Source organism: Alexandromys fortis, unplaced genomic scaffold (assembly GCF_014885135.2).
Source record: "Alexandromys fortis isolate MF-2015 unplaced genomic scaffold, M_Fortis_MF-2015_v1.1 scaffold_186, whole genome shotgun sequence".
In the NCBI taxonomy this organism is placed as follows: Eukaryota; Metazoa; Chordata; class Mammalia; order Rodentia; family Cricetidae; genus Alexandromys; species Alexandromys fortis.
Window position 1 is genome coordinate 2446980 of NW_026068067.1, and position 24289 is coordinate 2471268.

General features: G+C 51.8%; 2 protein-coding genes across 4 annotated transcripts in view; one reads left to right on the forward strand and one right to left on the reverse strand.

The window, feature by feature from the left end:
- Nucleotides 1-12572, forward strand: part of Cc2d1a (coiled-coil and C2 domain containing 1A) — a 17381-nt gene extending 4809 nt beyond the window's left edge. Inside the window, exons 7-29 of one of the 2 annotated variants that reach the window (XM_050120792.1) lie at nucleotides 3962-4080; nucleotides 4261-4333; nucleotides 4572-4643; nucleotides 4734-4864; nucleotides 4934-5006; nucleotides 5880-6013; nucleotides 6430-6541; nucleotides 6628-6800; nucleotides 8132-8254; nucleotides 8337-8395; nucleotides 8475-8591; nucleotides 9352-9425; nucleotides 9508-9566; nucleotides 9667-9718; nucleotides 10167-10266; nucleotides 10349-10439; nucleotides 10559-10696; nucleotides 10784-10845; nucleotides 11459-11522; nucleotides 11605-11731; nucleotides 11863-11939; nucleotides 12036-12083; nucleotides 12150-12572. In XM_050120792.1, the coding sequence (XP_049976749.1) occupies nucleotides 3962-4080; nucleotides 4261-4333; nucleotides 4572-4643; nucleotides 4734-4864; nucleotides 4934-5006; nucleotides 5880-6013; nucleotides 6430-6541; nucleotides 6628-6800; nucleotides 8132-8254; nucleotides 8337-8395; nucleotides 8475-8591; nucleotides 9352-9425; nucleotides 9508-9566; nucleotides 9667-9718; nucleotides 10167-10266; nucleotides 10349-10439; nucleotides 10559-10696; nucleotides 10784-10845; nucleotides 11459-11522; nucleotides 11605-11731; nucleotides 11863-11939; nucleotides 12036-12083; nucleotides 12150-12170 (2099 nt within the window). In that variant the 3' untranslated portion in view covers nucleotides 12171-12572. Of the gene's footprint in view, nucleotides 1-3961; nucleotides 4081-4260; nucleotides 4334-4571; nucleotides 4644-4733; nucleotides 4865-4933; nucleotides 5007-5879; nucleotides 6014-6429; nucleotides 6542-6627; nucleotides 6801-8131; nucleotides 8255-8336; nucleotides 8396-8474; nucleotides 8592-9351; nucleotides 9426-9507; nucleotides 9567-9666; nucleotides 9719-10166; nucleotides 10267-10348; nucleotides 10440-10558; nucleotides 10697-10783; nucleotides 10846-11458; nucleotides 11523-11604; nucleotides 11732-11862; nucleotides 11940-12035 lie in introns of both variants that reach the window. The other variant, XM_050120791.1, reaches the window with a different exon arrangement.
- A 292-nt stretch (nucleotides 12573-12864) lies between these two features.
- Nucleotides 12865-19957, reverse strand: Podnl1 (podocan like 1). 2 transcript variants are annotated; one of them, XM_050120794.1, is made up of 10 exons: nucleotides 19829-19957; nucleotides 19475-19693; nucleotides 18757-18850; nucleotides 18414-18478; nucleotides 18190-18299; nucleotides 17246-17402; nucleotides 16875-16972; nucleotides 14800-15457; nucleotides 13288-13436; nucleotides 12865-13216 (listed from the first exon to the last, which is right to left on the reverse strand). In XM_050120794.1, exons 1-10 carry the CDS (start codon nucleotides 19871-19873, stop codon nucleotides 13069-13071), a joined length of 1743 nt encoding a protein of 580 aa, XP_049976751.1. In that variant the 5' UTR covers nucleotides 19874-19957; the 3' UTR covers nucleotides 12865-13068. The 2 variants fall into 2 exon arrangements, with proteins under 2 accessions (XP_049976751.1, XP_049976750.1); XM_050120793.1 differs by having other exon boundaries at nucleotides 16875-16990.
- Between the last annotated feature and the right edge of the window lie 4332 nt (nucleotides 19958-24289).

Genomic DNA, 24289 nt, shown 5'->3' on the forward strand with positions numbered 1-24289 from the left:
AAAAAAAAAAAAAAAAAAAAAAAAAAAAAAAAAAAAAAAAGAATAAGGTTATGAGTTCAGTCAGATCCCAGTGCCTGTGTAGGAAGGGGCATGGTGCTATGTCTTACAGTCCCAGCGGTGAGAAGCAGAGACAGGAGGATGCTTGGGGCTGCTGGCCAGTCGGTGAGCTCCAAGTTCAATGAGAGACTGTCTCAGAAAGCAGCTGAGGAAGACACAATGAGCCAGGCATGTTGTCACATACATATCAGTTCAGTACTAAGGAACCTGATGCAGGAGGATCAGACTTGGAGGACAGCTGGTGCTATAGGAAGCCCACCTCAGCAGGAGGAAGAGAGACCTGGGAAGTGGATAAAGGCTGAGGCCCAGAAGAGGTGGAAAGAGAACCAAGTGCACAAAATTGTCAGCTGACCACCACATGACAGTATAAGAATTTTTGAAGCTGGGCGGTGATAGCACAGGCCTTTAATCCCAGCACTTTAATCCCAGCAGAGGCAGGCAGATTTCTGTGAGTTCAAGGCCAGCCTGGTCTACAAGAGCTAGTTCCAGGACTGGAACCAAAAGCTACAGAGAAACCCTGTCTCGAAAAAAATCAAAAAAAAATTTTTTTTTGAAAGCTTTTTTTTAAAAATTTTTAGTTATTTATTTTGAATCAGGGTCTCACTGTGTAGCTCTGACTGGCCTGGGAGTCATGGCATAGACCTGGCTGTGAACCCCCTGAGATATAACTGCCTCTGCCTCCTGAGCTCTGAGATTAAAGGTGTACGCCACTTTTCCTACCCCCCTCCCCAAAAAGAAAAGTATAAAATTTTAAGTGAGTGTAATGTATTTTACTCTAATTTGCAAAATAAGTAGAGCCTGGCATGCTGACACACACCTTTTAGTCCTGGGTCTTTGGAGGCAGATCACTTTAAGTTCAAGGCCAGACCAGCTAGGGCTTTACAAGACCTCATCTCACCCCTAGAGAGATGACTTAGCAGTTAAGAGCATTTTTGCTCTTGAAGAGGACCCAGGTTTGGTTCCCAGTTCCCACATGTGGCTCACAACTGTCTGTAACTCCAGGTTCAAAGGAACTGAAGCCCTCTCTGGCCTCCAAGGGCACCAGGCACTCATGTGGCGCACACACATGTCTGCAGGCAAAGCACTCGTACACGTGAAACAAATGAATCTAAACATGTTCATTAAAGTAAATGTTGTTGAGTTTCCAATCACTTTTAAATTCACTTTATTTATTTTGGTTTTTCTGAGACAGGGTTTCTCTGTGAAACAGTCTTGGCTGTCCTGGAACTCACTCTGTAGACCAGGCTGGCCTTGAACTCAGAGATTTGCCTGCCTCTGCCTCCCAAGTGCTAGAATTGAAGGTGTGCACCACCACTGCCTGACTAAATTTTCATTTTTTAATTGGGGGTGGGGTTGTCCATGCCACAGAATGCTTGGCAAAGATCAGACGATAATCCTTGTGAGTCAGTTCTCTCCTCCCACCATGTGGATTCCAGGGTTCAAACTGAGGCCACCAGGTGGTAGCAGATGCCTTTACCTGCTGCATTTCCTGGTCAGAAAGTCTGGAGCCAATGATATAGTTAGCCTAGCACGTGGGAGGCCCTGCACTCCACCATCAGCCCTGAAAACACCAGATGCCACAAAGCAGGAAAAGGCACGTAGTCATCTCTTTATAATGCTCATAGTTTTAAGGTACTTTAATAGTTTTGGCTACTTTTAAACTTTAAGAAGATCTCTGACAGATTAAAAGGGGATATAGCAGGGTTTTTTGTTTTGTTTTTCTTTTTTTGAGACAGGGTGTCTCTGTGGCTTTGGGGCCTGTCCTGGAACTCACTTTGTAGACCAGGTTGGCCTCGAACTCATAGAGACACCACCACTGCCAACTTTTATAGCAGGTTTTAAAGAATTCTGGGGGAGCCGGGCGGTGGTGGCGCACGCCTTTAATCCCAGCACTTGGGAGGCAGAGGCAGGCGGATCTCTGTGAGTTTGAGGCCAGCCTGGTCTAGAAGAGCTAGTTCCAGGACAGGAACCAAAAAGTTACAGAGAAACCCTGTCTCAAAAATAAATAAATAAATAAATAAATAAATAAATAAATAAATAGATAGATAAATAAATAAATAAATTGATAAATAAATAAATTGATAAATAAATAAAAAGAATTCTGGGGGGAGAACCTCTACTGCTTAGAACCTCCAGGTCTAGGATTGAATGTCCCTCATGCCACCTGAAAGCTGAGTGATGTTGGCAGAAAGCATGCCCTCTCTAAGCCTCAGGTGTCCATCTATAAAATGGGCTCAAAACTCAGTGGTGAGAATCAAGTAGACAGTTTGAGGTGAGCTTGGCCTGGGCTTCTTGTGTCGTCGTTGTCTCCTCCTCCTCCTCCTTCTTCTTCCTCCTTCTTTTGGTTTTTATTGAGCTCTACATTTTTCTCTGCTCCCCTCCCTGCCTCTCCCTTCCCCGCTTCAACCCTCCCTCAAGATCCCCATGCTCCCAGTTTACTCAGGAGATCTTGTCTTTTTCTACTTCCCATGTAGATTAGATCTATGTAAGTCTCTCTTAGTGTCCGCATTGTTGTCTAAGTTCTCTGGAATTGTGGTTTGTAGGCTGGCTTTCTTTGCTTTATGTTTAAAAACCACCTATGAGTGTGAGTACATGTAATAATTGTCTTTCTGTGTCTGGGTTACCTCACTCAAAATAATGTTTTCTAGCTCCATTCATTTTCCTGCAAAATTCAAGATGTTATTTTTTTCTGCTGTGTAGTACTCCACTGTGTAAATATACCACATTTTTCTTATCCATTCTTTGGTCAAGGGGCATTTAGGTTGTTTCCAGATTCTGGCTATGACAAACAATACTTCTGTGACCATAGTTGAGCACACGTCCTTGTGGCACGATTGAGTATCCTTTGGATATATACCCAAAAGTGGTATTACTGGGTCTTAAGGAAGGTTGTTTCCTACTTTTCTGAGAAATCACCACACTGACATCCAAAGAGGTTGTACCAGCTTGCACTCCCACCAGCAATACAGGAGTGTTCTCTACAACCTCTCCAGCATAAGTTGTCATCAGTGTTTTTGATCTTGGCCATTCTTACAGGTGTAAGATGGAATCTCAGAGTTGTTTTGATTTGCATTTCTCTGATGACTAAGGATGTTGAACATTTCCTTAAGTGTCTTTCAGCCATTTTGGATTCCTCTGTTGAGAGTTCTCTGTTTAGGTCTGTACTCCCATTTTTTTTTTTATTGGATTAAGTGATCTTTTGGTGTTCAATTTCTTGTTCTTTGTATATTTTGGAGATCAGACCCCTGTCTAATGTGGGGTTAGTTAGATCTTTTCCCATTCTGTCGCTGTCATTTTGTCTTGTTGACTGTGTCCTTTGCTTTACAGAAACTTTTCAGTTTCAGGAGGTCCCATTTATTGTTTCTCTCAGTGTCTGTGCTGCTGGGGTTCTATTTAGGAAGTGGTTTCCTGTGCCAATGCATTCAAGTGTACTTCCCACTTTCTCTTCTATAAGGTTCAGTGCGGCTGGCTTTATGTTGAGGTCTTTGATCCATTTGGACTTGAGTTTTGTGCATGGTGATCGATATGGGTCTATTTTCATTCTTCTACATGTTGATAATCCAGTTATGCCAGCACCACTTATTAAATATGCTTTCTTTTTTCCATTTGATATTTTTTGCTTCTTTGTCAAAAATCAAGTGTTCAAAGATGTGTGGATTAATATCCGCATTTTCTATTCAGTTCCATTGGTCCTCCTGTCTGTTCTTATGCCAATACCAGGCTGTTTTCAGTACTGTAACTCTGTAGTAGAGTTTGTAGTTGGGGATTGTGATGCCTCCAGTTCTTTTATTGTACAGGATTGTTTTGGGTTTTTTGCTTTTCCATGTGAAGCTGAGTACCGTTCTTTCAAGGTCTGTAAGAATTTTGCTGGGATTTTGATGGGCAGTGTTCCTCTTCTTTCTAGGTCCCTGCAGCCCCCTCGCCCAGTTGCAGAGCCTCCAGCATGAGTACAAACTGGCTGCCCTCCATGCCAAGCATCAGGGCGACACTGCTGCGGCCACTAGACACTTGAGGGTGGCCAAGGTGTGTTCCGACCCTCAGGTGGGGCCTACTAGCTCCTCTAGTCCGCTGCCTTCCTCTCTGCCCGGAATCATGTCTCAGTATTGGAGGGCACTGGAGGGTGACCCCAGGGAGAGGCAGGGCATAGAACATCCCCTGGGATCCTGGTAGCCCCCTCCCCACCCATCTCATTCTTTCTTTCAGAGTTTCGACCCTGTCCTGGAGGCTCTGAGCCGTGGGGAACTGGTGGACCTTTCCCGCCTGCCCCCTCCACCTGGTGAGGACCCTATCCTCCCGTGCCCCCTCCTCCTGGTGAGGACCCTATCCCGTGCCCCCTCCTCCTGGTGAGGACCCTATCCCGTGCCCCCTCCTCCTCCTGGTGAGGACCCTATCCCGTGCCCCCTCCTCCTGGTGAGGACCCTATCCCGTGCCCCCTCCTGCTCCTACTTTTCATCTTGGTGCTGCCCAAGATCTCCAAGCAAGCCCCTCACTGGGCTGGGCCTCTCTGTCTCCAGACCAGCTGTCTCCAGAGCCCCCTTTGCCAGCAGCACAACCTTTGACCCCTGCCTCAGCACCCATCAGACCAGGTAGGCTGCTGAGATCTTGGAGGTGGGCACACGGGGTCTGTGTTCCACTTCCTTCCACCCTTAATCTGCTTGCCACCTCCTCTGGCCCAGAGGTTCCCCAACCTCCAAGGAGCCTCCTGGAGGCGCTGGAGCAGCGAATGGAGCGGTACCATGTGGCTGCGGCCCAGGCCAAGGCCAAGGGTGATCAGCGGAAGGCACGCATGCACGAACGCATTGTCAAGGTGTGTAGGGGTCCAATGAGTGCTCTTGGGACTTCTCTCAGGTCCTCCTAACACCTCTGTGCTTTGTAGCAATACCAAGACGCCATTCGAGCCCACAAGGCAGGCCGAGCTGTGGATGTGACCGAGCTGCCAGTACCCCCAGGTAGGCTACACCTCTAGGAAGGCCCTACCCCAAGTACGTTTTCCCCCAGGTAAGGTCTATCCCAAGGTAGTCCCCCCATTCCACACCCTCTACCGCTGGGCCTTTGCTGGTCCGTTCCTGCCTGCAGGCTGCTTCATATAGCCATGGCTGCGCACTCGGGAGCTTGCAAGCCTCTTAACCAGAGTGAAGTGAGTCATGACAAAAATGTTTATATCAGGGAAACTGGAAAGTTCTCAAAGTCAAGAGGTTGTTTTGGAGCCTATTCTGTCTTCCAGCTGTCTTCCCCCCTCCCTCTCTACTTCATTCCATTCACCCCGCCAGGCTGCAGGCTTTGACTTTCCATAACCTCCCTCAGCCTCCCGCTAGTCCTCAGAGTAGAAACCTCTTAAGTTGTCAGCTGCCCACCTGTCACCTGTGGAAAGTCATCTTCCACTTCTGGGAGCCCTCTCCCAGCTGAGACCCACCCGACAGAGTCTCTTAGAACCTGCCTGAGACCTGGAGGTTCAGCAAGAGAAGGAAGTACCGTGGGAAGGAAGGAGGAGTCCGGCACTTAGAGGACCCCATACTCCGCTACTCAGTTTCAGGGCGGGCTGGATGGTCCAGCGGTGGTCGGACACTTACCTAGCATGCACAAAGCCCCAGAGTCCATCTTTGGTATGCAGAAAGCAGGAAGACTAGCATGGCACACACCTATAATGCTAGTACTGGGAGGCTAAGGCAGGAGGATTGCAAGTTCAAGGCCAACCCAAGCTACATAGTGAGGCTGTTTCAGAAAATCAACAAAAAGAAAGGCCTGGGTTCCTTAGGGGAGGAGGGATTGATGACACCCTCACAATAGTTGGAAGGCATTGACCAGGTCACTCTACTCTCCAGGCTTCCCCCCAATTCAGGGCTTGGAGAATGCAGAGCCCACCCAGCAGAGCCTGGCGGGGGTTCTGGAAACTGCCATGAAGCTTGCTAACCATGATGAAGGCTCAGAGGAGGAAGAGGATGAGGCTCCTAAAAAGGTGCAAGGGTCAGGGCTGAGGTGGAGTGTGACAACAGGACACAACCCAGGGAGGCCTGAGCCCAAGTAGGAGTGAGGCAGCCCCACACCATAGGCCTGTCCCTTCTTGGCTGTGGGGCTATGGGGCTGCTCCCTGAGCCTTAGTCCTTTCATCTACAACATGGGTGCAGAGTAGCCGCCCTATGCAGAGCCACTGCAGAGAGTAGGTAGTAGCAGGACTGTAGATGTGGACAGTGCTGAGACTGAGCCAGGCATAGTGGCTCATACCTGGAATCTCAGCCCTGGAGAGGAGTTCAAAGCCAGCTTCGGCTACATAATGAGTTTGAGGCCACCCTGTTGAGGACACAGAGACAGGTCCTTGGTTTTGAGTCATTGCAGGCCCTGGGAATACCCTGACCTCTATCTATCCCTCTGCAGCAAAATACCCCTGTTGCCCCCACAACCCAGCTGAAGTCCTCACCCTCCAAAGCACCCGCATCAGGACCAGCAACAACAGGCAAAGCAGTTCCCAAGGGTACATCCAGCAGGGGTAAGCACCCCACCTGCCCTGGCTACCCAGGCCAACCTTGACTCCCATGGGCTGGGCAGCCCCTGCTGAAGCTTCCCCACCTACAGCCCAGCAGCAACTGGCCTTCCTGGAAGGTCGTAAGAAGCAGCTCCTGCAGGCTGCACTGCGTGCCAAGCAAAAGAATGACGTAGAGGGCGCCAAGATGCATCTGCGCCAGGCCAAAGGGCTAGAGCCCATGCTAGAGGCCTCTCGCAACGGGCTGCCTGTGGACATCGCCAAGGTGAGACCTCTATACTCACGCATACCGCCTGTGGGCCCCTTAGCAACCATGTGACCTAGAAAGTATTAGTCATCCTCTAAGCTGCTGTGACAAATAGGCCCTGGAAGACAGTAGTTGAAAGGAGACAGTTATTTCTTTCATGTCAGCTTAGGACAGGCTAGGCTCTATAACAGGGCGCCTAAGGGGCTTGGGCCCCTTTTATGGCTTCTAGGCTTTTCATCTTCCTAGGGTCTTATCCCTATGGATCACCGACCCATTGCCTTCTGCCCATGGAAAGGGTGGAGTAAAAGGACAGAGTGGCTTAAAGGAGTCATTGCAGGCCCCAGGACCGCTGCCCTGACCTCTATTCCTCTACAGCAAAACACTCCTGCTGCCTCCAGAACCCAGGCCTTTCGCTTATCTCCCATTGGCCAGAGCTAGCCATGTGGCCATACTGAACTGCAAAGGTTTCTGGGGCTTGGAGCAATGCTATATGCCATCACTAGGGAAGAGACTCGAATCTCTGGGAGACAGTTAACAGATTCTGCCACAGGTAGCTGTGTTCACTCAGAACATTGTTTTAGTCTTCGGAGACCTGAAGACTGATTCCCACCTGAAAATCGGGCAGGATCTCAGAATACCTTTATGATAGACAGCAGCATCCATGACAGGAAATCTGTACGAGCACACCCTGGGTCCTGGGAACCTAATGCTGAACAAAACAGACCACTATTCTCACCCTTGTGGGCCACACATGCTAGCTAGGGAGACCACAGCGGCACACAGGTAAATCCAGAGCTTTCCTGTGGCCCATGGTTGTGCATGATCTGCCTTACCCTTCACTTCCTCCATCTCAGACTCCAGCCCCACTCCAGCCTCAGGGCCTTCCCACCTGCCCTCTCACCCTGGAACACACCCCAAGCTGGACAGTTGTTGGACTAACTCCCTCTTCATATATTTCTAGTTCTGATTTTAAAAAAAAAAAATAAAGATAGGGTCTCTGTACTGTACACAGGAGGCCTCGAACTCACTGCGTAGCCCATGCTGTCCTCCAACTTCCGATTCTCTTGGCCCAGTCTCTGTTAAAATCACTGGTGTGCCACCGTGCTTGGCTGTCTCTATTCACTGCTGCATCCCTAGTCCCCCAGCCACAGATCAGGACCTCACGTGTACAGGGCTGCCCAGACAAGGGCTTGGATGCCCAGAGGATGGTTTTCTTACATCAGGCAGTGTAGGCACTGAAGGGAGACCCCAGACACCAGAGATAGAGGGGCAGGGAAGAGGACAGATCCCCAGACAGGCTGCTCCTTGTGGACCAGCAGCCCCTTGCCTACCAGCCTCATCCTCCACAGGTGCCACCCGCTCCTGTCAACAAGGACGATTTTGTGCTGGTGCAGCGGCCTGGCCCAGGCCTGTCTCAGGAGGCTGTGCGGCGCTACGGGGAGCTTACCAAACTCCTGAGACAGCAACATGAAGTGAGGTCCCACCCATGACCCTATCCCATCCCCTTTACTGTTCCTCCTGGCCTTCCATCCATACTCAACACTTTCCCCACAGATGTGTCTGAACCACGCCACACAGTTCACCCACCTGGGTAACATTGCTGAAACTATCAAGTAAGTGCCTACCTACCTCACGGGTACCTGCGCTGGCAGCCCAGCTGACCAGGGCCCCAAGCAATACCTTTTCCTGCAGGTTCGAGAAGCTGGCAGAAGACTGTAAGCGGAGCATGGACACCCTAAAGCAAGCCTTTGCCCGCAGTCTGCCCACACCTGCTGCCCGCTTTGAGCAGAGGACCCTCAGTGTTATCAAGTAGGGCCCAAAGCCCCCTGGCTGGGGTACTGCTGGGGAGGGACCTACACTTCTGCAAGCTCTTGCAGGACTCAACTCTGCAAGAGTAAATGCACGGTAGGAGCACAGACATGCCAAGGCTCTGGGCACGCATGCAGTGCTGCATTGACTGGGTCCCCAGCTGACACTTGGAGACACTCAGACAAGGATTATTAAATGAGAGGAAGAGGCTGGGTGTGTGCTTCTGGTAGAATGAGCTACCAGAAGTCCCTGTAGGAGGATCAGGAATTCAAGGCCATCATTGGCTACACAGTGAGTTTTTGGCCAGCCTGTGCTACACAGCAGCTGGAATCCTGGCTGGTCCAGGAATACAGAGTACACGGCGCAGCTAAGATGCTGCATGTGCACAGTAGGTGCACAAATAACACTGGCGAACGAGGGCCAGTGAAGTGGGTCAGCAGGTAAGTACAGGACCTGCTGCCAAGAGTTCAAAGAAAAAGAGAACTCTCAAAGCTTCTCCAACCTTCACATGTATGACATGGCACTCCTGCATGCATGCACACAAACACATGCACATGTATATAAACACAATAAATACAGAAACATAAATAGAAGTGAGTATCAAATAAATGTATGAGCACTGAACAGAGCCCAGAAATCAGGTAAGGGAATGCCTAACTCCACAGCCTGAACCCTAGAGTGACACCCCCACAATCTAGAGGGAAATGAGAGCTACAGGCCGAGGCTGAGGTGCCGCCTCTGTTTCCCTGCTTACTGAAAGGATCTTTCCGGACCTGAGCAACAACGACCTGCTTCTGTTTATCGTGAAGGGCATCAACTTGCCCACACCCACAGGTAAGGGTGGTGGCGGAGGCTCGGCTCAGAAGCAAGGGTGGGCTGGTCTCTTTCCCAAGGTCTGACCCTTGTTTCCCTGCAGGGCTGTCCCCCGGTGACCTGGATGCCTTTGTCCGGTTTGACTTCCCTTATCCCAATGTGGTAGGTGCAATCTCTGAGTGGGTGGGGACCAGGAAGCAAGACAAGCAGGAAGTCCAGGTATAGCACGGATCTGATCATTCGTTCCTCCTCCCTGATACAGGAAGAAGCTCAAAAAGACAAGACCAGTGTGATCAAAAATACAGACTCCCCTGGTGAGTCACCTGTCTGCTGTAGAAGACGACCTGGAATTGGGGCCAGAGTGGGGTTGTAGCTTAGGTGTATATGCACAAGTCCCAGGTCCCAGCATCCTCAAAGAGAAAAAGGAAAAAAAAAAAAAAAACCCACGGAAAGATGGCTCAGTAGGTAAAGCAATTGCAGTGCAAGCTGAAGTGTGTGAATTAGAATCTCCAGATCCGACTTAAAGGCGGCTCAGTAACATGCCTCTGTAATCCCACACTCCTATGGTGAGGTGAGGACAAGCGAGCCTGTGGGCCACTTAGTCTGGGGTGCACAAATGAAACATTGTCTCAAACAAGGCGGATGGTGAAGGCTAACACCTGAGGTGGTGCTTTGACCACTACAGTAACACACACACACCACAACCAGTGCACACTCCCACACAGCCAGTTTCTTCTCATCCTTTCCTCCTTCCCTGCATAGAATTTAAAGAACAGTTCAAACTCTGCATCAACCGTGGCCACCGTGGCTTCCGAAGGGCCATCCAAACCAAGGGCATCAAGTTCGAAGTGGTCCACAAAGGGTAAGCCAGAGATGGTAGGTTCTAGGCTCAGGGCTATGGAGCAGCCTGCCTGCCTCACAGCTTCCTGCACCTTCCCACACAGGGGGCTGTTCAAGACTGACAGGGTCCTGGGCACAGCCCAACTGAAACTGGATATGCTGGAGACAGCGTGCGAAGTCCATGAGATCCTGGAGGTGAGGGCAGTGGGTGCATGTAGATTTGGAGCACGCTGGTCTGCTGCCACCAGTGTCACCCCAGCTCCTGTGTGAGATCACTGCTCTTGCCCACAGCACCCCTTCTTATTCCTACCTAGGTTTTGGATGGACGCCGGCCCACTGGGGGGCGGCTTGAAGTGATGGTCCGGATCCGGGAGCCACTGACAGCCCAGCAGTTGGAGACTACAACGGAGAGGTGGCTGGTCATTGACCACCTCCCAGCAGCTGTGCCCACGGTGAGTCCTGCTCATCAGCCACCCCTGAGAAGAGGGCTGGGCTCAGGGACTCAGTACTCATTAGACTGGCTCTCTGTACCGAAACAGGTCACTGGTCCCAAAGCAAAGGTGCCTCCCATCGCTACCTCTTGGAGGGACTCAGGGAACAGGTGAGTCTGGGTGAGGTCACACTGAGGTGAATGCTCCTGTCTCTCAGCTCCTTCCGTGGTTTCCATGGCCCATCAGACCATGTCCTGTCTGGCTTCAGAGCCGGTCTGGAATCCTCCCCTTGGGGAATTGGGTTCAGAATCCTCTACATGTCTCTTTTTTTTTTTGGATTTTCGAGACAAGGTTTCTCTGTAGCTTTTTGGTTCCTATCCTGGAACTAGCTCTGGCCTCGAACTCACAGAGATCCACCTGCCTCTGCCTCCCAAGTGCTGGGATTAAAGGCGTGCGCTACCACCGCCCGGCCTACGTGTCCTTTTGTGATCTGCCCATTGTCAGCATACTCAGCCCCTCTTTCTTCACTCTGTCCTCCTCTCAGTTCATGGACATGTCCACTTCTGTCTGTCTCCCTCTAGCAGGTCTCATTCATTCATGATCCCCCTGCCTGAGTGCTGGGAGACAGCATGCCCCAGAACCTCTAGCACCAGGTCTGCTTTTCCCTGGTCTCTGGACTCTAAGGCCCCTCCGAGATCCCCTACCCCCTGTGCCCCTGCCCAGCTGACTCCTTTGGATCCCCACCACTTCCTCTGTAGCCTGTCATTCCTCTCTGCCCTGCAGGTCAGCACGTCCCCTGCACAGCCTGAGTGTGCTGGCCTTTGACCAAGAGCGGCTAGAAAGGAAGGTGGGTGCCTGGCCTGCTGGGCTCAGTGTGGTGGGCTTAGGAGTGGACTTCAGATTGGCTCAGAGTCCCCTTTGTCCTCCAGATCCTGGCCTTGAGGCAGGCACGCCGGCCTGTGCCTCCAGAAGTGGCCCAGCAGTACCAGGACGTGGTGCAGCGCAGCCAGTGGCAGAGGGCACAGCTGGAGCAGGGGGGTGCTGCCATCCGCAAGGGTAGGAGCAGGAGTGGGGCTGGGGAGACCTGTGTGCAGGGGGTAGGGAACTGAGGATCCCCACGGAATGGGACAGAGACACAAGTGGGGAGAAGCAGCTGCCTGACCCTGACCCCACTGCCACTTCTCAAGAGTATGCAACCCATCTGGAGCGCCAGCTGCACTTCTATACAGAGGCCGCCCGGCGCTTGGGCTATGACGGAAGCAGGGTAAGCCGGCCCCGTGTGGTGGATGCTCAGGTATGGGGCAGACTCTGCCCCTATTTTATATTAACTGGACTGTCAGCTAATGGCCCCTTCCTCTAGGAGGCTGCGAAGGAGGCATTGTACCGGCGGAATCTGGTGGAGAGCGAGGTGAGTGGCCAGAGGGGCTGGGGGCATATGTGATAATGGTCTCCTGACCCTCTATGTCTCCCCCAGCTGCAGCGACTCCGCAGGTGAGGCTCATCTCTGGATTACAGGCCCCAAAGTCCAGTGCCAGGCAGAGCTCCAGGGCCACCGAGCAGACAAGCAGACAATCAGCGGACAGTTGGTTCTGGACTCGCCCTGTCCAGGCCGGCCCCAGGGACATCGCAACAGCACCCTCATCCCTGTGTGGCTGGGCAGGCCTTGGAGAGTCCTGTTTGCACATCCAGGAGCATCTGGAGCAGAGGGTGGCTGGGACACAAGCCCAGAGGGCCCTGCAAGCACTTTACTTCCTGCCCCTCCCCAGTCTGAACCCCACAGCCCTCTCCAAAGATGCCACTGCAGCTGTCAAACTCAGCTGACTCTCCAGGGGCTGTGCTGACCCAGTTGGGATCCCCCCCCCCCAGGGCCAACACAGAATAAACAGCCAAGGCCATACTCGCCTCAGCTCTGTCTTTTTTTCCCTGATGTGGCCCACTCAGTGGCTGGCCTGGGCCTCCCCACTCAGCCCAGTTCCCTGGAAAGGCCTGGGTGAGCCTGTGGCTTGGGCCTTTTGGGTTAAATTACCTGTCTCGGGTCATCCACATCAGTCACTGGCCATGGGACCAAATTGACTGACTTCAAATTCTAGAGTCTTGTCTAGAATTGGTCTCAGGGACAAAAGGGCAGTCCTTTGAGGTGTGTAGAAGAGATGGGTCCCAGAGGACACTGAGTTCGTGTGAACGTGGAAAGGGGTCCAGTTTATTTTCCCCATCACCATAGTCTGCACCCCAGAATATTCAAGTCAGCATGCTTCCTGCTTCAGCCCCCACCCCCCACCCCTAGTAGACACCTGTTCCTAGTGCTTTGGCCAGCTCTGGGCAGAACAGGCCCAGCCTCCAAGGCCCCAACTGAGAACTTCCTTAGTCCACAGTACATCAGCGCTCAGGGCTAGCTAGCCCTTGGGGCTCAGGGCCCCCTTGTTCTTGGGTGGCAGCTGGACCAGGACCTGTTCTGGGTTTTCTGCGGTGTCCACCACACGTAGGTGTGCAAGCCCCAGGAAGGCCTCAGCTGCGATGCTTGTCATATGAAGCCTGTTGGCCCTGTGCAGAGAGGCAGGGATGTCAGGACAGTGATGGAAGAGCTACTGTCTTATCCAGACTCCCGTTCTCACCTCAGGAAGAGGGCACGCAGGTGGGGTGTGCTGAGGAAGGCCTCTGGGCCCACGTGGCTGATACGGTTAGCTTGCAGGTGCAGCTCCTCCAAGGCCTCAGGCAGGTCAGGGGGCACGAATGATAGCTCATTGTGGCTCAGGTCCAGCACCTGACAGGCAGATAGCACCATGGCAGGCTTAGGACCTGGGTCTCACAGCCAAAGAGCGTCCAGCCCTCTTCCCCAGTCCTCTGCCTCTTCCATACTAGGCTTCCTCCAGATTCTTATTTGATAATGGTTGCCAAAATCCTTCCCTCCATAGAGATCTGCTGAGCCTGATCTATTTGTTATATTTATGAGATGTGCAGGTAGATGTGGTCCCCACCAGCTGATTCAACAAGACACAAGGATGCTAGGATGGTGGACCTTCACATCCTCCTCCCTCACGCCCTTGCTTTTTCTTCCCTTCCTTTCCCTTCCTCCATACCTCTCCTGCCTCCCCTTCCTTCTCTTCTTTCTGTATCCTCAGCTGGCTTCGCCCTCCTGCTTCCCCTTCCCTGAGCTGTGGATCCAGGTGCAGTCCCCGTATCTGGCCGTGCGCCTTTCCTATCACACTGATTGCCTAGACGGCCTTTGCCCTACCTAGGAAGCTTAGGGTCAGAAAGAGATAAGGTGTAGGGGAAAGGAGCCAGCCAAAAAAACCCACCCTGGCCCTGAAACCCAAGCCAGTGAAAGAAATGCTTTAGCCCCAAACCCTGTGCAGGGAAACAAACCAATCCTTGAACAGAGATCTAGCCAATCCGAGCTAGGGAATCTGACCAGTTCCCACCCTGAAAAATCTCCCTGGAAACACCCCCTTCGGAAGCCCTGTGTAAGCCCTGCTCACACTGGTTGCTGCTGCCCTTCTTGAACTCTGGCAGAGGCAGCCACTCTCCTGGGCTCTTCCCTCCCAATTAATCTCTTGAGTAAGGTTTGAGTGAAGACCTTCTGCCAGAGCTGAGAAGTTACAACCCTGTGGGGGAAGTCAGAGACTAGGGATCCGAGCAGGGCTGTAACACTTTCGCTGGGGAAACCTTCCCCTAGCAGAGCAGAGTTGTTACACTGGAGAACCGAGCTGAGCAGCGGAGCTGTAACAACTTGGTTGGGGAAGCCCTCTCTTGCCCCAGCAGAGCTGTTACACTGGGGAAACCCTCCCTAGAGCAGGGCTGCAAGCTGCTACGCTTATTGTGCCCTGTGCCCTGGCTCCTGACTGCCAGAGCACGCTTCCATCTGAGCTGTAGCACTCAGTATTCCTTGGCTCCCGAATGCCAGAATCCCTTTCCATCTGAGCCGCAATGCTTACATATGGGTCCTGTCCTGTACCAAGCTGGGTAGAATAGAGGAGGTGGGGACATACAAGGAACAACTCAAACAGTGTCTATTTTAGCCATTCAGGCTGCCCCCATGGGGTTCTGTGGCATGCCTGGACTCAGAACTGGGGAGTAGCTGGGCCAACAGTAGGGCGGAGATAACCATATTGTAGTTAACCCCTGACCTGCAGTGCCTGCAGCTCGTGCCAGGTGCCCGGCTCGATGTCGCCCACGCGGAGCCGGTTGTGCGCCAGACTCAGTTCCCGCAGCTTCTTCAGGCCAGCCAGCAGCTCTGGCTCCAGGGCCCGCAGTTGGTTGCGTTGCAGTTTCAGAGAGCGCAGACTTGGGGGCAGGCCCTCCGGCAGCCGACTCAGCTGGTTACCGGCCAGGTCCAAGCTGCGCAGGGCGCGCAGGCGGCGGAAGGCGCCCGGATGCACGCGCGCGCTGGCCAGGCGGTTGTAGGCCAGGTTGAGCTCCGCCAGGGCTCGCGCGGAAACCAGATCCCGCGCACCTAGCACGGCCACGCGGTTATGGGGCATCACCAGGGCCTTCAGGTGGCGGGGCAGTGCTGGGGGCACGCGCTCCAGCCTGTTGCCGTAGAGGTGCAGCGTGTGCAGGGCCCGCAGAGGCCTCAGCGTCCCGGCGGGCAGCGCTGAGGCCCCCAGCTCATTGTGCTGCAGCAACAGGTAGCGCAGGCCCCTCGCTCTGTGTAGCCGCACCGCTTCCACCTGCCGGATGCAGTTGCGACCCAGGTGCAGTATGGTCAGGTTTTCGGGTAGACCCTCAGGCACTGTGGTCAGCTGGTTGTGGGATAGGTCCAGATACTCAAGGCTGCTTAGTTTGCTGATGGGAGAGAGGGGTGATGGAATGGTCACTTCAAGAAAGAGACCCCTGCTGGGCATTGTTGGCTCACGCCTTTAATCTCAGCACTTAGGAGGTAGAGGCAAATGGATCTCTATGAGTGCAAGGCTAGCCTGATCTATCAAGTTCCAGGACAGCCAGAGCTGTTACACAGAGAAATCCTTTCTCAAAAAAAAAAAAAAAAAAAAAAAAAGAAAAGAAAAGAAAAAAGTGGGGTACGGGCGCGGGGGAACCCCTATAGATCTTACCAGAAAGTAAGGGAATGGTTTTAGAATTCCGTTAAACTGGAGATTTCAGGCTGAGAGTGATTGATATGATACAGATATACATATGGAAGGCCAGAATGCCCATGGGTGCAGGTATGGAATCCCAGCACTCATGAGGTGATTGAGAGGATTGTGAGTTCCATGCCAGCCTGGATTGCATTTAACCAGACTCTTTCAAAAGATCTAGGACTGGACTGGAGAGATGGCTCAGCAGTTAAGAGCATTGGCTGCTCCTCCAGAGAACCACTGTTAGGATCCCAGCACCACACAGTGGCTGTCGACCGCCTGAACTCCAGTCCCGGGAGATCTGCCACCCTCCTACGGCTCTTCAAGCATTGCATACATGCACAGATGTCCATGCAGGCAAAACACCCATACACATAAAGATAAATTAAGTTGGACATTGTGGCATTCATCCTTAGTCCCAGCAATCAAGAGGCAGAGGAAGGCAGAGCTAAATGAGTTGGAGGTCAGCCTGGTCTATAGAGGGTTCCAGGACAGCCGTGGCTACACAGAGAGACCCTGTCAAAAAAAAAAAAAATCTAAAACAGGCTCCAAAGCTACAGAGAAACCCTGTTTCAAAAAAACAAAACAAAAGCAACAAAAAGCAAGCAAAACAAAACAGCTGAGGTACGGCTGTCTACCTGTCTAGAACTTGTGTGTGTGTGTGTGTGTGTGTGTGTGTGTGTGTGTGTGTGTGTCAGGGGTGGTGGTGGTGGTGTAGACAGAAGACTTGTTTTGTTTCCTAGCATATACAAGGGCCTGGATTCCAGATGGGTGCACGCCTTTAATCCCAGCACTTGGGAGACAGAGGCAGGAGGATCTCAATGAGTTAGAGGCCAGCCTGGTCTATAAAGCAAGTTCCAAGAACAGCCAGGACTGTTACACAGAGAAGTCCTATCTCAAAAGGGAAAAAAAAAGAAAAAGAAAAAGAAAGAAAGCCCTGTATTCCATCTCCCCACACACACACAGAAAAAGAAAACACATCTATTAGGTAATAGACTCTCAAGAACTGGTAGCAGGAGACAGAGACACCGCCAAACTAATACCTTTCATGGCAGCTGGGTGTGCACTGGTACTCACTGAAGTCCCCAGTGGGGGCAGCTGTCAGCACAGAACTGCTGTGTGCCTACCTGAAGGTGGTTGCATCCAGGCCACTGTCTGTCAACTGATTGTGCTGGAGGTACAGCTCCCGGAGTCGCGTCTGGAGGCTCAGGGCTCCTCTGGGCACCTTGGAGATAAAATTGTTCTGGAGGAAGGAGAGAGTGAAGTGGAGATCTGGCTGGACAGCTACGGCAGCCACAGGAGTCTCTTGAGAGAAGGGTGTCGGGAACTTATCTTGTTTGTGCAAGGCAGCCAAGTTTTGCTTCTTTCTAAATGATTGTTCTAACAGCTGGGATTCTGGGGGGCAGTTGAAAGGATGGGAAAGGAGCAGGCGAAGGAATCCCGCAGGCTGCCATTAAGAGACCTGGGCCCAGGCATGTGTGTGTGGTGGGCAGGGTACCTGCAGGTGAAGCCGCTCCAGGGAGGATGGCAGACTGGGTGGTAGGTAGCTGAGCTGGTTGCTGGAGAGACTTAAGGTGGTAATGGCCTCCGAACCGAGGAAGGTGTTAGGTGGCAAACCAGTGTTGTTCAGTCGGTTGTCGTGGAGGTATACAGACCTGAGAAGGGTAAGGCTGCGGCTACCAGCCCAGGCATGCACACACCACCCTTCCCAACGCTGCCGCTGCTGCCCCTGAACTGCTGCTGGAGTTGCCCTCAGCTTCTGTCTGAGAGCTAGAGACAGGGTGAGTGTGGTGCAAGTGTATGTGTGTGTCTGCTGAAGTAGATGGTATTTGTCCTAGTCTAGATTTTTTTTTTTCGAGACAGGGTTTCTCTGTGTAGCCCTGATTATCCTGGAACTCACTTTGAAAAACTAGACTGGCCTCGAACTCAGAGATCCACCTGCCTCTGCCTCCCAAGGGTGGGATTAAAGTTCTGAGACACTACTGCTGGGCTTAGTCTAGACTTTTGATACAGTGTATGGGACCCTATTTTACCATTCAAGCTCCCCTCCACCCCCCATCCACTGCAGGGCCACAACCCTAGACTCCCCAAACAAAGTTGATGCCCATCTGACCCCAAGTTTAGGGACATATTTCCACAAACTGAGCTGAGGGCCCGAGACCCTCCAAAACTGATCTGAGTCCTCCCTGACACCCGCCCTCCTCCCTGCCCCCAAGTGCAGAGCCCTGTCCCAAGATTCCCAGAACAGAACCCAGCCTTCTCTGACTCCCCACCCGCAGTGCAGAGCCGTGCCTCAGACCCTCCAAAACAGGGCTGCCCTCTGTTTTTCCTTAAGCAAAGCGTGTGCGTGCTTCCCAGAGCAGGCCTCTTTCTCCCTGGCCTCTGGGGGCGGGGCAGGATCCTGGAATCAGAGGATGGGGGCGGAGCCAGCGCTAAGGCTACCGGAGTTCAGGCTTCTCCCCAAAGGTGAGGGGAAAGATTTCCACCACTTCATTGGCAGCCAGATCGGCGACACGCAGGGAGGGTGGCAGGAACTGGGGTGCAACAGAGAGCTGCAACAGCAACAGCATCTGGTCCCGGGGCCAGGTTTCCCTCCTCCCCAGCCCCACACCCAGGTCCTGCATGCTGGGTGACCCCAGCCAGGATGCGCCCTCTCACAGGCTCACCTTGTTGTGAGCCACGTAGAAGTGCTCTAGCTGGGTGAGGGACTCAAAGGCCTCATCAGGCAGACCTGGGTGAGAGCACGGTGGGCAATGTGTGAGGGAACCGGTATGTCTAGCAGCCCAACTCCGAAGGCTCGGGACTAGCAGAGGTTCCCAGGCTTTGGCCCACCCCCACCCCGTACACATCCTGTCCTTATTCAAAAGCCACAGCCACTACCATCCCCCAACCCTTGAAATTCCACCGTGCTCAGCAGTTGTGGAAACCCCCAAAGAGCTGGCCACAACTGGCAAACAGCGGATGTGGAGAGGGGCTGGGACCTGGTTCTTCCAAGCTCGAGGTCCTCACCCTCTGAGGAGATGAGGTTGCTGTGCAGGTCCAGGGTGCGCAAGCCACTGAGGCGAGACAACTCGTTGTAGGGGAGCTCCTGCAGCTGGTTGTTCTGCAGAGTGGAGTAAAGACATTCACACCAAGGCCTGCCACTTACTCCTCCAACAGCAAACTAGAGGTGTGGCCCGGCGGCAGAGCCCTTGCTTAGCATCCGCAGACCCTGGGGTTCATCCCTAATGTCTCCAAAAGCAAGAGGAGGAGGAGAAAAAAAAAAAGACATCCCTTTCCTTGACCCCAAACAACCTTGAGACTTGCAAGGCACTAGGCCCCTTACTACACCGCAATCAATACAATTACCCTGAGTCCCCACGCCCCACAGGCTGCTAATTTCCAACCTGGCCTCTGACACTTTCCTAGCCATTTTTCCCCCCAACACAGGGGCTTTACTATGCAGTGAAGGATGACCTCAGACTCGTGTCCATCCTCCTGCCTCAGAATCCTTACCAACAGACCTTCCCAGATCTTCCCAAAGTACTCCCAACATCACAATGGTTGACTCAGAACTCAGTGTTTTGATCAAAACAACTTTACTTCTTCTGAGATGCGGACCCTGAACTCAGCTCTCGGGACACAGTGCTTCTATGTCTGGCCTTGGCCTGGCTTAGCAGACCCAGAACAAGGTCAGGCTCAGCTCTGGCATGTGGACCTCCCACCTGGATCCTACCTGGGCCCTCACCTGCAAGGACAGGTGCCTAGCAGCCTTGGTGATATTGTCCGGGAATACACTCAGGCCCAGGCCAGCACAGTCCACTGTGTCATCTCGGGGACACGAGCAGCGCCAAGGACAGGCCCTCGGCAGGGGCTGTGAGCTGTCACCCAAGTGTGGGAAGGCAGGGTCTTCCATGTATGCAATAGCCCACCTCAGCATCAGGAGCAGCAGCAGCTCTTGAGGCCTCTGGGGTAAAGCAAGGGATCAACAGGCCAGTCTGGTGAGGGGTTCCCCCATGCAGGGTAGGCTTGGCCACCTAACCAGCAACCAGAGCCAGTCATGGGTGGGCAGACCGCTCCAGACCCTCCCTGCCCATCTTACCATAATCAGCTCAGTGCTGCCTCTCCTCAAGCTCCAGTCCAGCATTCACTTCCTCCAACTTCCCCTGTAACTACAGCTGCCCTCCATCTCTCAACATAGGACACGCGCACGCGCGCACACACACACATGCACACACAGCTACACCACAGGGCCTGAGGGGATGACCATCCCCTCCCTGAACAGGGCAGGCAGAGGGCTGGATAGGGTGGCAAGGCTCATCTAGCCCATCCCTCCGGTTCCCTCCTGCTCCAACCGCCCCGCTCTATTTTCATAACCTCAGCCAGCCTAAATTGAGCCACAGTGATGAGGAATGTTTGAGAATGGCTGAGACTCACCCTATCTGGTATTTGGGCTGACCACAGGCAGGAGTGGGATGCCAGTGGATGGGGGAGGCAGTGGAGGGTCCCCAAGGAGATGAAGTCAACCAGGGGGGGCTCAAGGGAGGTTTGGGCTTCCCTTCTCATGCCTGGCTGGCAGCCACAGCCCACCCCCAAAACAGTCATGGCCCTTGGAGGGAAATAAATGTAAGGAAAGCAGAGGCTGGTAGTTATCCATGTAAGCCAGCGGCTGGTCAGCCTGTTTGAACCGGGTTTCTGTGCCTCGACTTCCCTTTTTGTTGTTGTTGAGTTTTTTTTGTTTTTTTTTTTTCAAAGACAGGGTTTCCTTGTGCAACAGTCCTAGCTGTCCTGGAACTAGCTCTTGTAGACCAGGCTGGCCTCGAACTCAATGAGATCCACCTGCCTCTGCCTCCCAAGTGCTGGGATTAAAGGCGTGCGCCACCACTGCTCAGCCAAAGAGCCTCCTTTACATAGCAAACTTTCTTGTAGGACTATCTTTTATGGGACCATCAGCTCCCCAATAATGACCCAGAGACTTATTTTTAATTATGAAAGCTTGGCATTAACTTAGGCTTTCCCCCAACTTAACAAACCCATATTTTTTTTACGTATGTTCCACGATGTAACTCTGTGACCTCTTCTTAGTAAGGCACATCCGACTTCATCCAAGTCTGCTGGCGAATCTGTGCACCTGGACTTCTTCTCTTTCTCCCCCAAAATCGGCCTATCTTCTCCTGCCTAGCTATTAGCCATTCAGCTCTTTATTCCACCAATCACAGCAATACATTTTCCCACAGTGTACAAATACCCCACAGCACCTTTAGAGCTGCTTGGGAGTTCTAGTTTCTTTTCTATCACTGACCAATGCTACTTACGGCAGAAAAAGGTTCATTTCGTCTAACACTTGTAGCTCACAGTCCTGCTGCTGAGGGACAGTGGGGCAGGCACTCGCAGGGGCTTCGTGCAGGGGAAGGCTGCGTGCTAGCCTCCTCTCTGACTGGCTCAAGCTTCCCCACCTGCTCAGATCTCCAGGTGTTCCATGAGTGCCGGGAACCGTGGTCTGTCCTCTGGGATTGCATCAAGAGCTCTGAACCAGCTCTCTAACTTGGCAGTTTTATTTGTTGTTTTTGTTTGTTTGTTTGTTTGTTTTTCGAGACAGGGTTTCTCTGTAGCTTTGGTGCCTGTCCCGGAACTAGCTCTTGTAGACCAGGCTGGCCTCAAACTCCCAGAGATCCGCCGGCCTTTGCCTCCCGAGTACTGGGATTAAAGCTTGGCAGTTTTATTTGCCAGCCCTTTGAGGAAGGGGTCTTTTTTTACATACTTTTGACACCTTGCTTGTTTTTGAGACAGGGTCTTATGCAGCAGGCATTGGCCTCAACTATGATCTTTCTGCCTTAGTCTCCCTCAACTGGGACAATGGGCTGTGCTAAACGGCGCCCACCTAGCTGCAGGAGCTTATTGAACTCTACAGCATTTCTGGAACAACCTTGACAAAAGGGGAAGCTGAAGCCAGCTGATGGTGGGTCCAACCTGGGGAGGAGGCTGTAGGATATATGAGAAAACAGCTGAGCAAACCTGAGGCTTAGGTTAGGAAGCAGCAGCTGAGCAAACCATGAGGCTTGGGTTAGGAACAACAGCTGAGCAAACCTGAGGCTTAGGTTAGGAAACAGCATTCTCCATGGACCCTATACCAGTTCCTGCCTCCAGTTCCTGCCCTGAGTTCCTGTGCTGAGTTCCCTCAGTGATGGAATGCGACCTGATAGTTGTAAGATGAAATACTTTCTAAAGTTGCTTTCGATCATGGTGTTTTATCACAGCAATAGAAGCCTTAACCAAGACATTGGGTTACATAATTTCTAATTCCATGTGCTTTTTCTCTTGTGCCCTGGGCCTGTTTTCCGTGTCTGGTTAGTGATTCAGAGGACAGAAAGTGTGGTCTGCCATACTGTACACTGCTGTAATTTCCATCTAAACCCACGTCACTGGGACGTGCTGACAGCTGTCTTCTGGAATGTGTCTTGTGACCAGACACATGGGGAGCCTTCTATGATAACACCTGTGAGCCCAGCACAAGAGGAGGAAGCAGGGGAATCATGAATTTCAGACTACTCTGAGCTATATGAGACCCCAACTAAAACAAAACAAAAAACACACCAGGTTGGCAAGATGGTTCAGTGGGTAAAGGCACTTACTGTCAGGCCTGATAATTTGAGTTCAATCCCTGGGCCCCACATGGTGAAGACAGCTGACGCCTGCAAGTTGTCCTTAGGCCTCCACACGCGCCATGGTACAAACACACTGGGGTAGTTTGAGTGTAATTGCCCCCCCCCCCCCCCCGTAAGCTCATAAGGGAGTGGCACTATTAGGAGGTTGTGGCTTTGTTGGAGGAGGGCAAGCTTTAAGGTCTCATATGCTCAAGTTGCATCCAGTGTCTCAGTTCACTTCCTGTTCCCTGCACAAGATGTGGAACTCTCAGCTACCTCTTCAGTCCTTTGTCTGCCTGTAAAGTGCCATGACCCATCATGATGGTAATGGACTGAACCTCTGAACTGTAAGACACCCAATTAAATGTTTACCTTTGTAAGAGTTGCTTTGCTCATGGAGTCTCTTCACAGCAATAGAAACCCTAATGAAGCCACATATGCATAATAATAATAACAATAATAATAATAATAACAAACAAAGCCTGTGCTCTGTAGAATTTTTACTTTTCTTTCTTTCTCTCTCTTTCTTCCTTCCTTCCTTTCTTTTCTTTTTTTTTTTTTTAAGACAGGATTTCTCTGTGTAGCTCTGACTGTCCTGAAACTCACACTGTAGACCAGGCTGACCTTGAACTCACAGAGACCAGCCTACCTTTGCCTCCCAAGTGCTGAGATTAAAGGAGAGCACCACCACTGCCCCACCTTTTTTTTTCTTTTTTGAGTTTTTTTTTAATTGATTTTAACTATATAGATGTATGTGCATGTATGTAGGTGCCCACAGGGGCTCTGGCATGGAGTTTAGAGTTACAGGCGGTTCTTAGCCACCTGACCTGATTGTTGGAAGTCACCTGGGGTCTTCTGGAAGAGCAATACAGACTGTTAACCTGAGTCATCTCTCCAGCTCCCCACACTCGGTGGTTTGCACAAGAAAGGGAGGAAAGCCTCCAGGGAAGAGGGGAGAATGTTGGCAAAGGGAGAGGGTCACCTAATTGAAGAAGGCAGATGTGAAAGAGGAGACAGAAGAGGTGGGTAGATCTAGGCCGGCCTTTGGTATCTCAGAGGCCTCCTGGGGAGGTCCGAGGGGAAACATTACAGATAGAATGAGGTATTGAATACAATGTATTCTGTATTGGCAAGATGTCTCCGAGTCAAGGCCCTTACACAAAACCTGAAGACTAGAGTTCAGTCCCTGGGGTTCACGTGATGGAAGGAGAGAAATGACCCCAAAATTGTCCTCTGACCATACACATGCCCTGGCATATGTGCACACACACACACACAAATGTAATAATACATTTTTTAAAAATGTTTTCTAGGGGCTAGAGATATGGTTCCACAGTTAGAGCACTTGGGTTTTCCAGACGACCCAAGAAGTAGCTCACAGCCATCTGTAATTCCAGCTCCCAAGAACCCAATGTCTTCTGAGCTCACCTGTGCCAGACACACACATAGTACACATATGCAGACAAAACACTCAAATAAATAAAGCTTTGTTGTTGTTTGTTTGTTTTTCACGACAGGGTTTCTCTGTGTAGTCCTGGCTATCCTAGAATGTGTTCTATAGACCAGGCTGGCCTTGAATGTAGAGATCCACCTGCCTCTGCCTCCTGAGTGCTAGGAATTAAGGGATATACCATCGCACCCAGCTCAAAATAAATATACACTAAAAAAGTTTATAAAAGTTTGTTCTTGGGCTGGAGAGATGGCTCAGAGGTTAAGAGCATTGCCTGCTCTTCCAAAGGTCCTGAGTTCATTTCCCAGCAACCACATGGTGGCTTACAAGTCATCTGTAATGAGGTCTGGTGCCCTCTTCTGGCCTGCAGGCAGACACACAAACAGAATATTGTATACATAATAAATAAATAAATATTTTTTAAAAAAAAAAGTTTGTTCTTTCAGATCGCTCTCCATTCGCCACTACT

What these genes read in the sequence shown, in the direction of transcription:
- Podnl1 (XM_050120793.1), bottom strand. Translation starts at nt 19,873, where the DNA reads ATGCTGGACTGGAGCTTGAGGAGAGGCAGCACTGAGCTGATTATG. An exon ending in TCTACGTGGCTCACAACAAG is followed by an intron (nt 18,300 to 18,413) that starts GTGAGCCTGTGA and finishes TTGCTGTTGCAG; the next exon opens with CTCTCTGTTGCACCCCAGTT. An exon ending in ACGAGCTGCAGGCACTGCAG is followed by an intron (nt 13,437 to 14,799) that starts GTCAGGGGTTAA and finishes TCTGCCTGTCAG; the next exon opens with GTGCTGGACCTGAGCCACAA.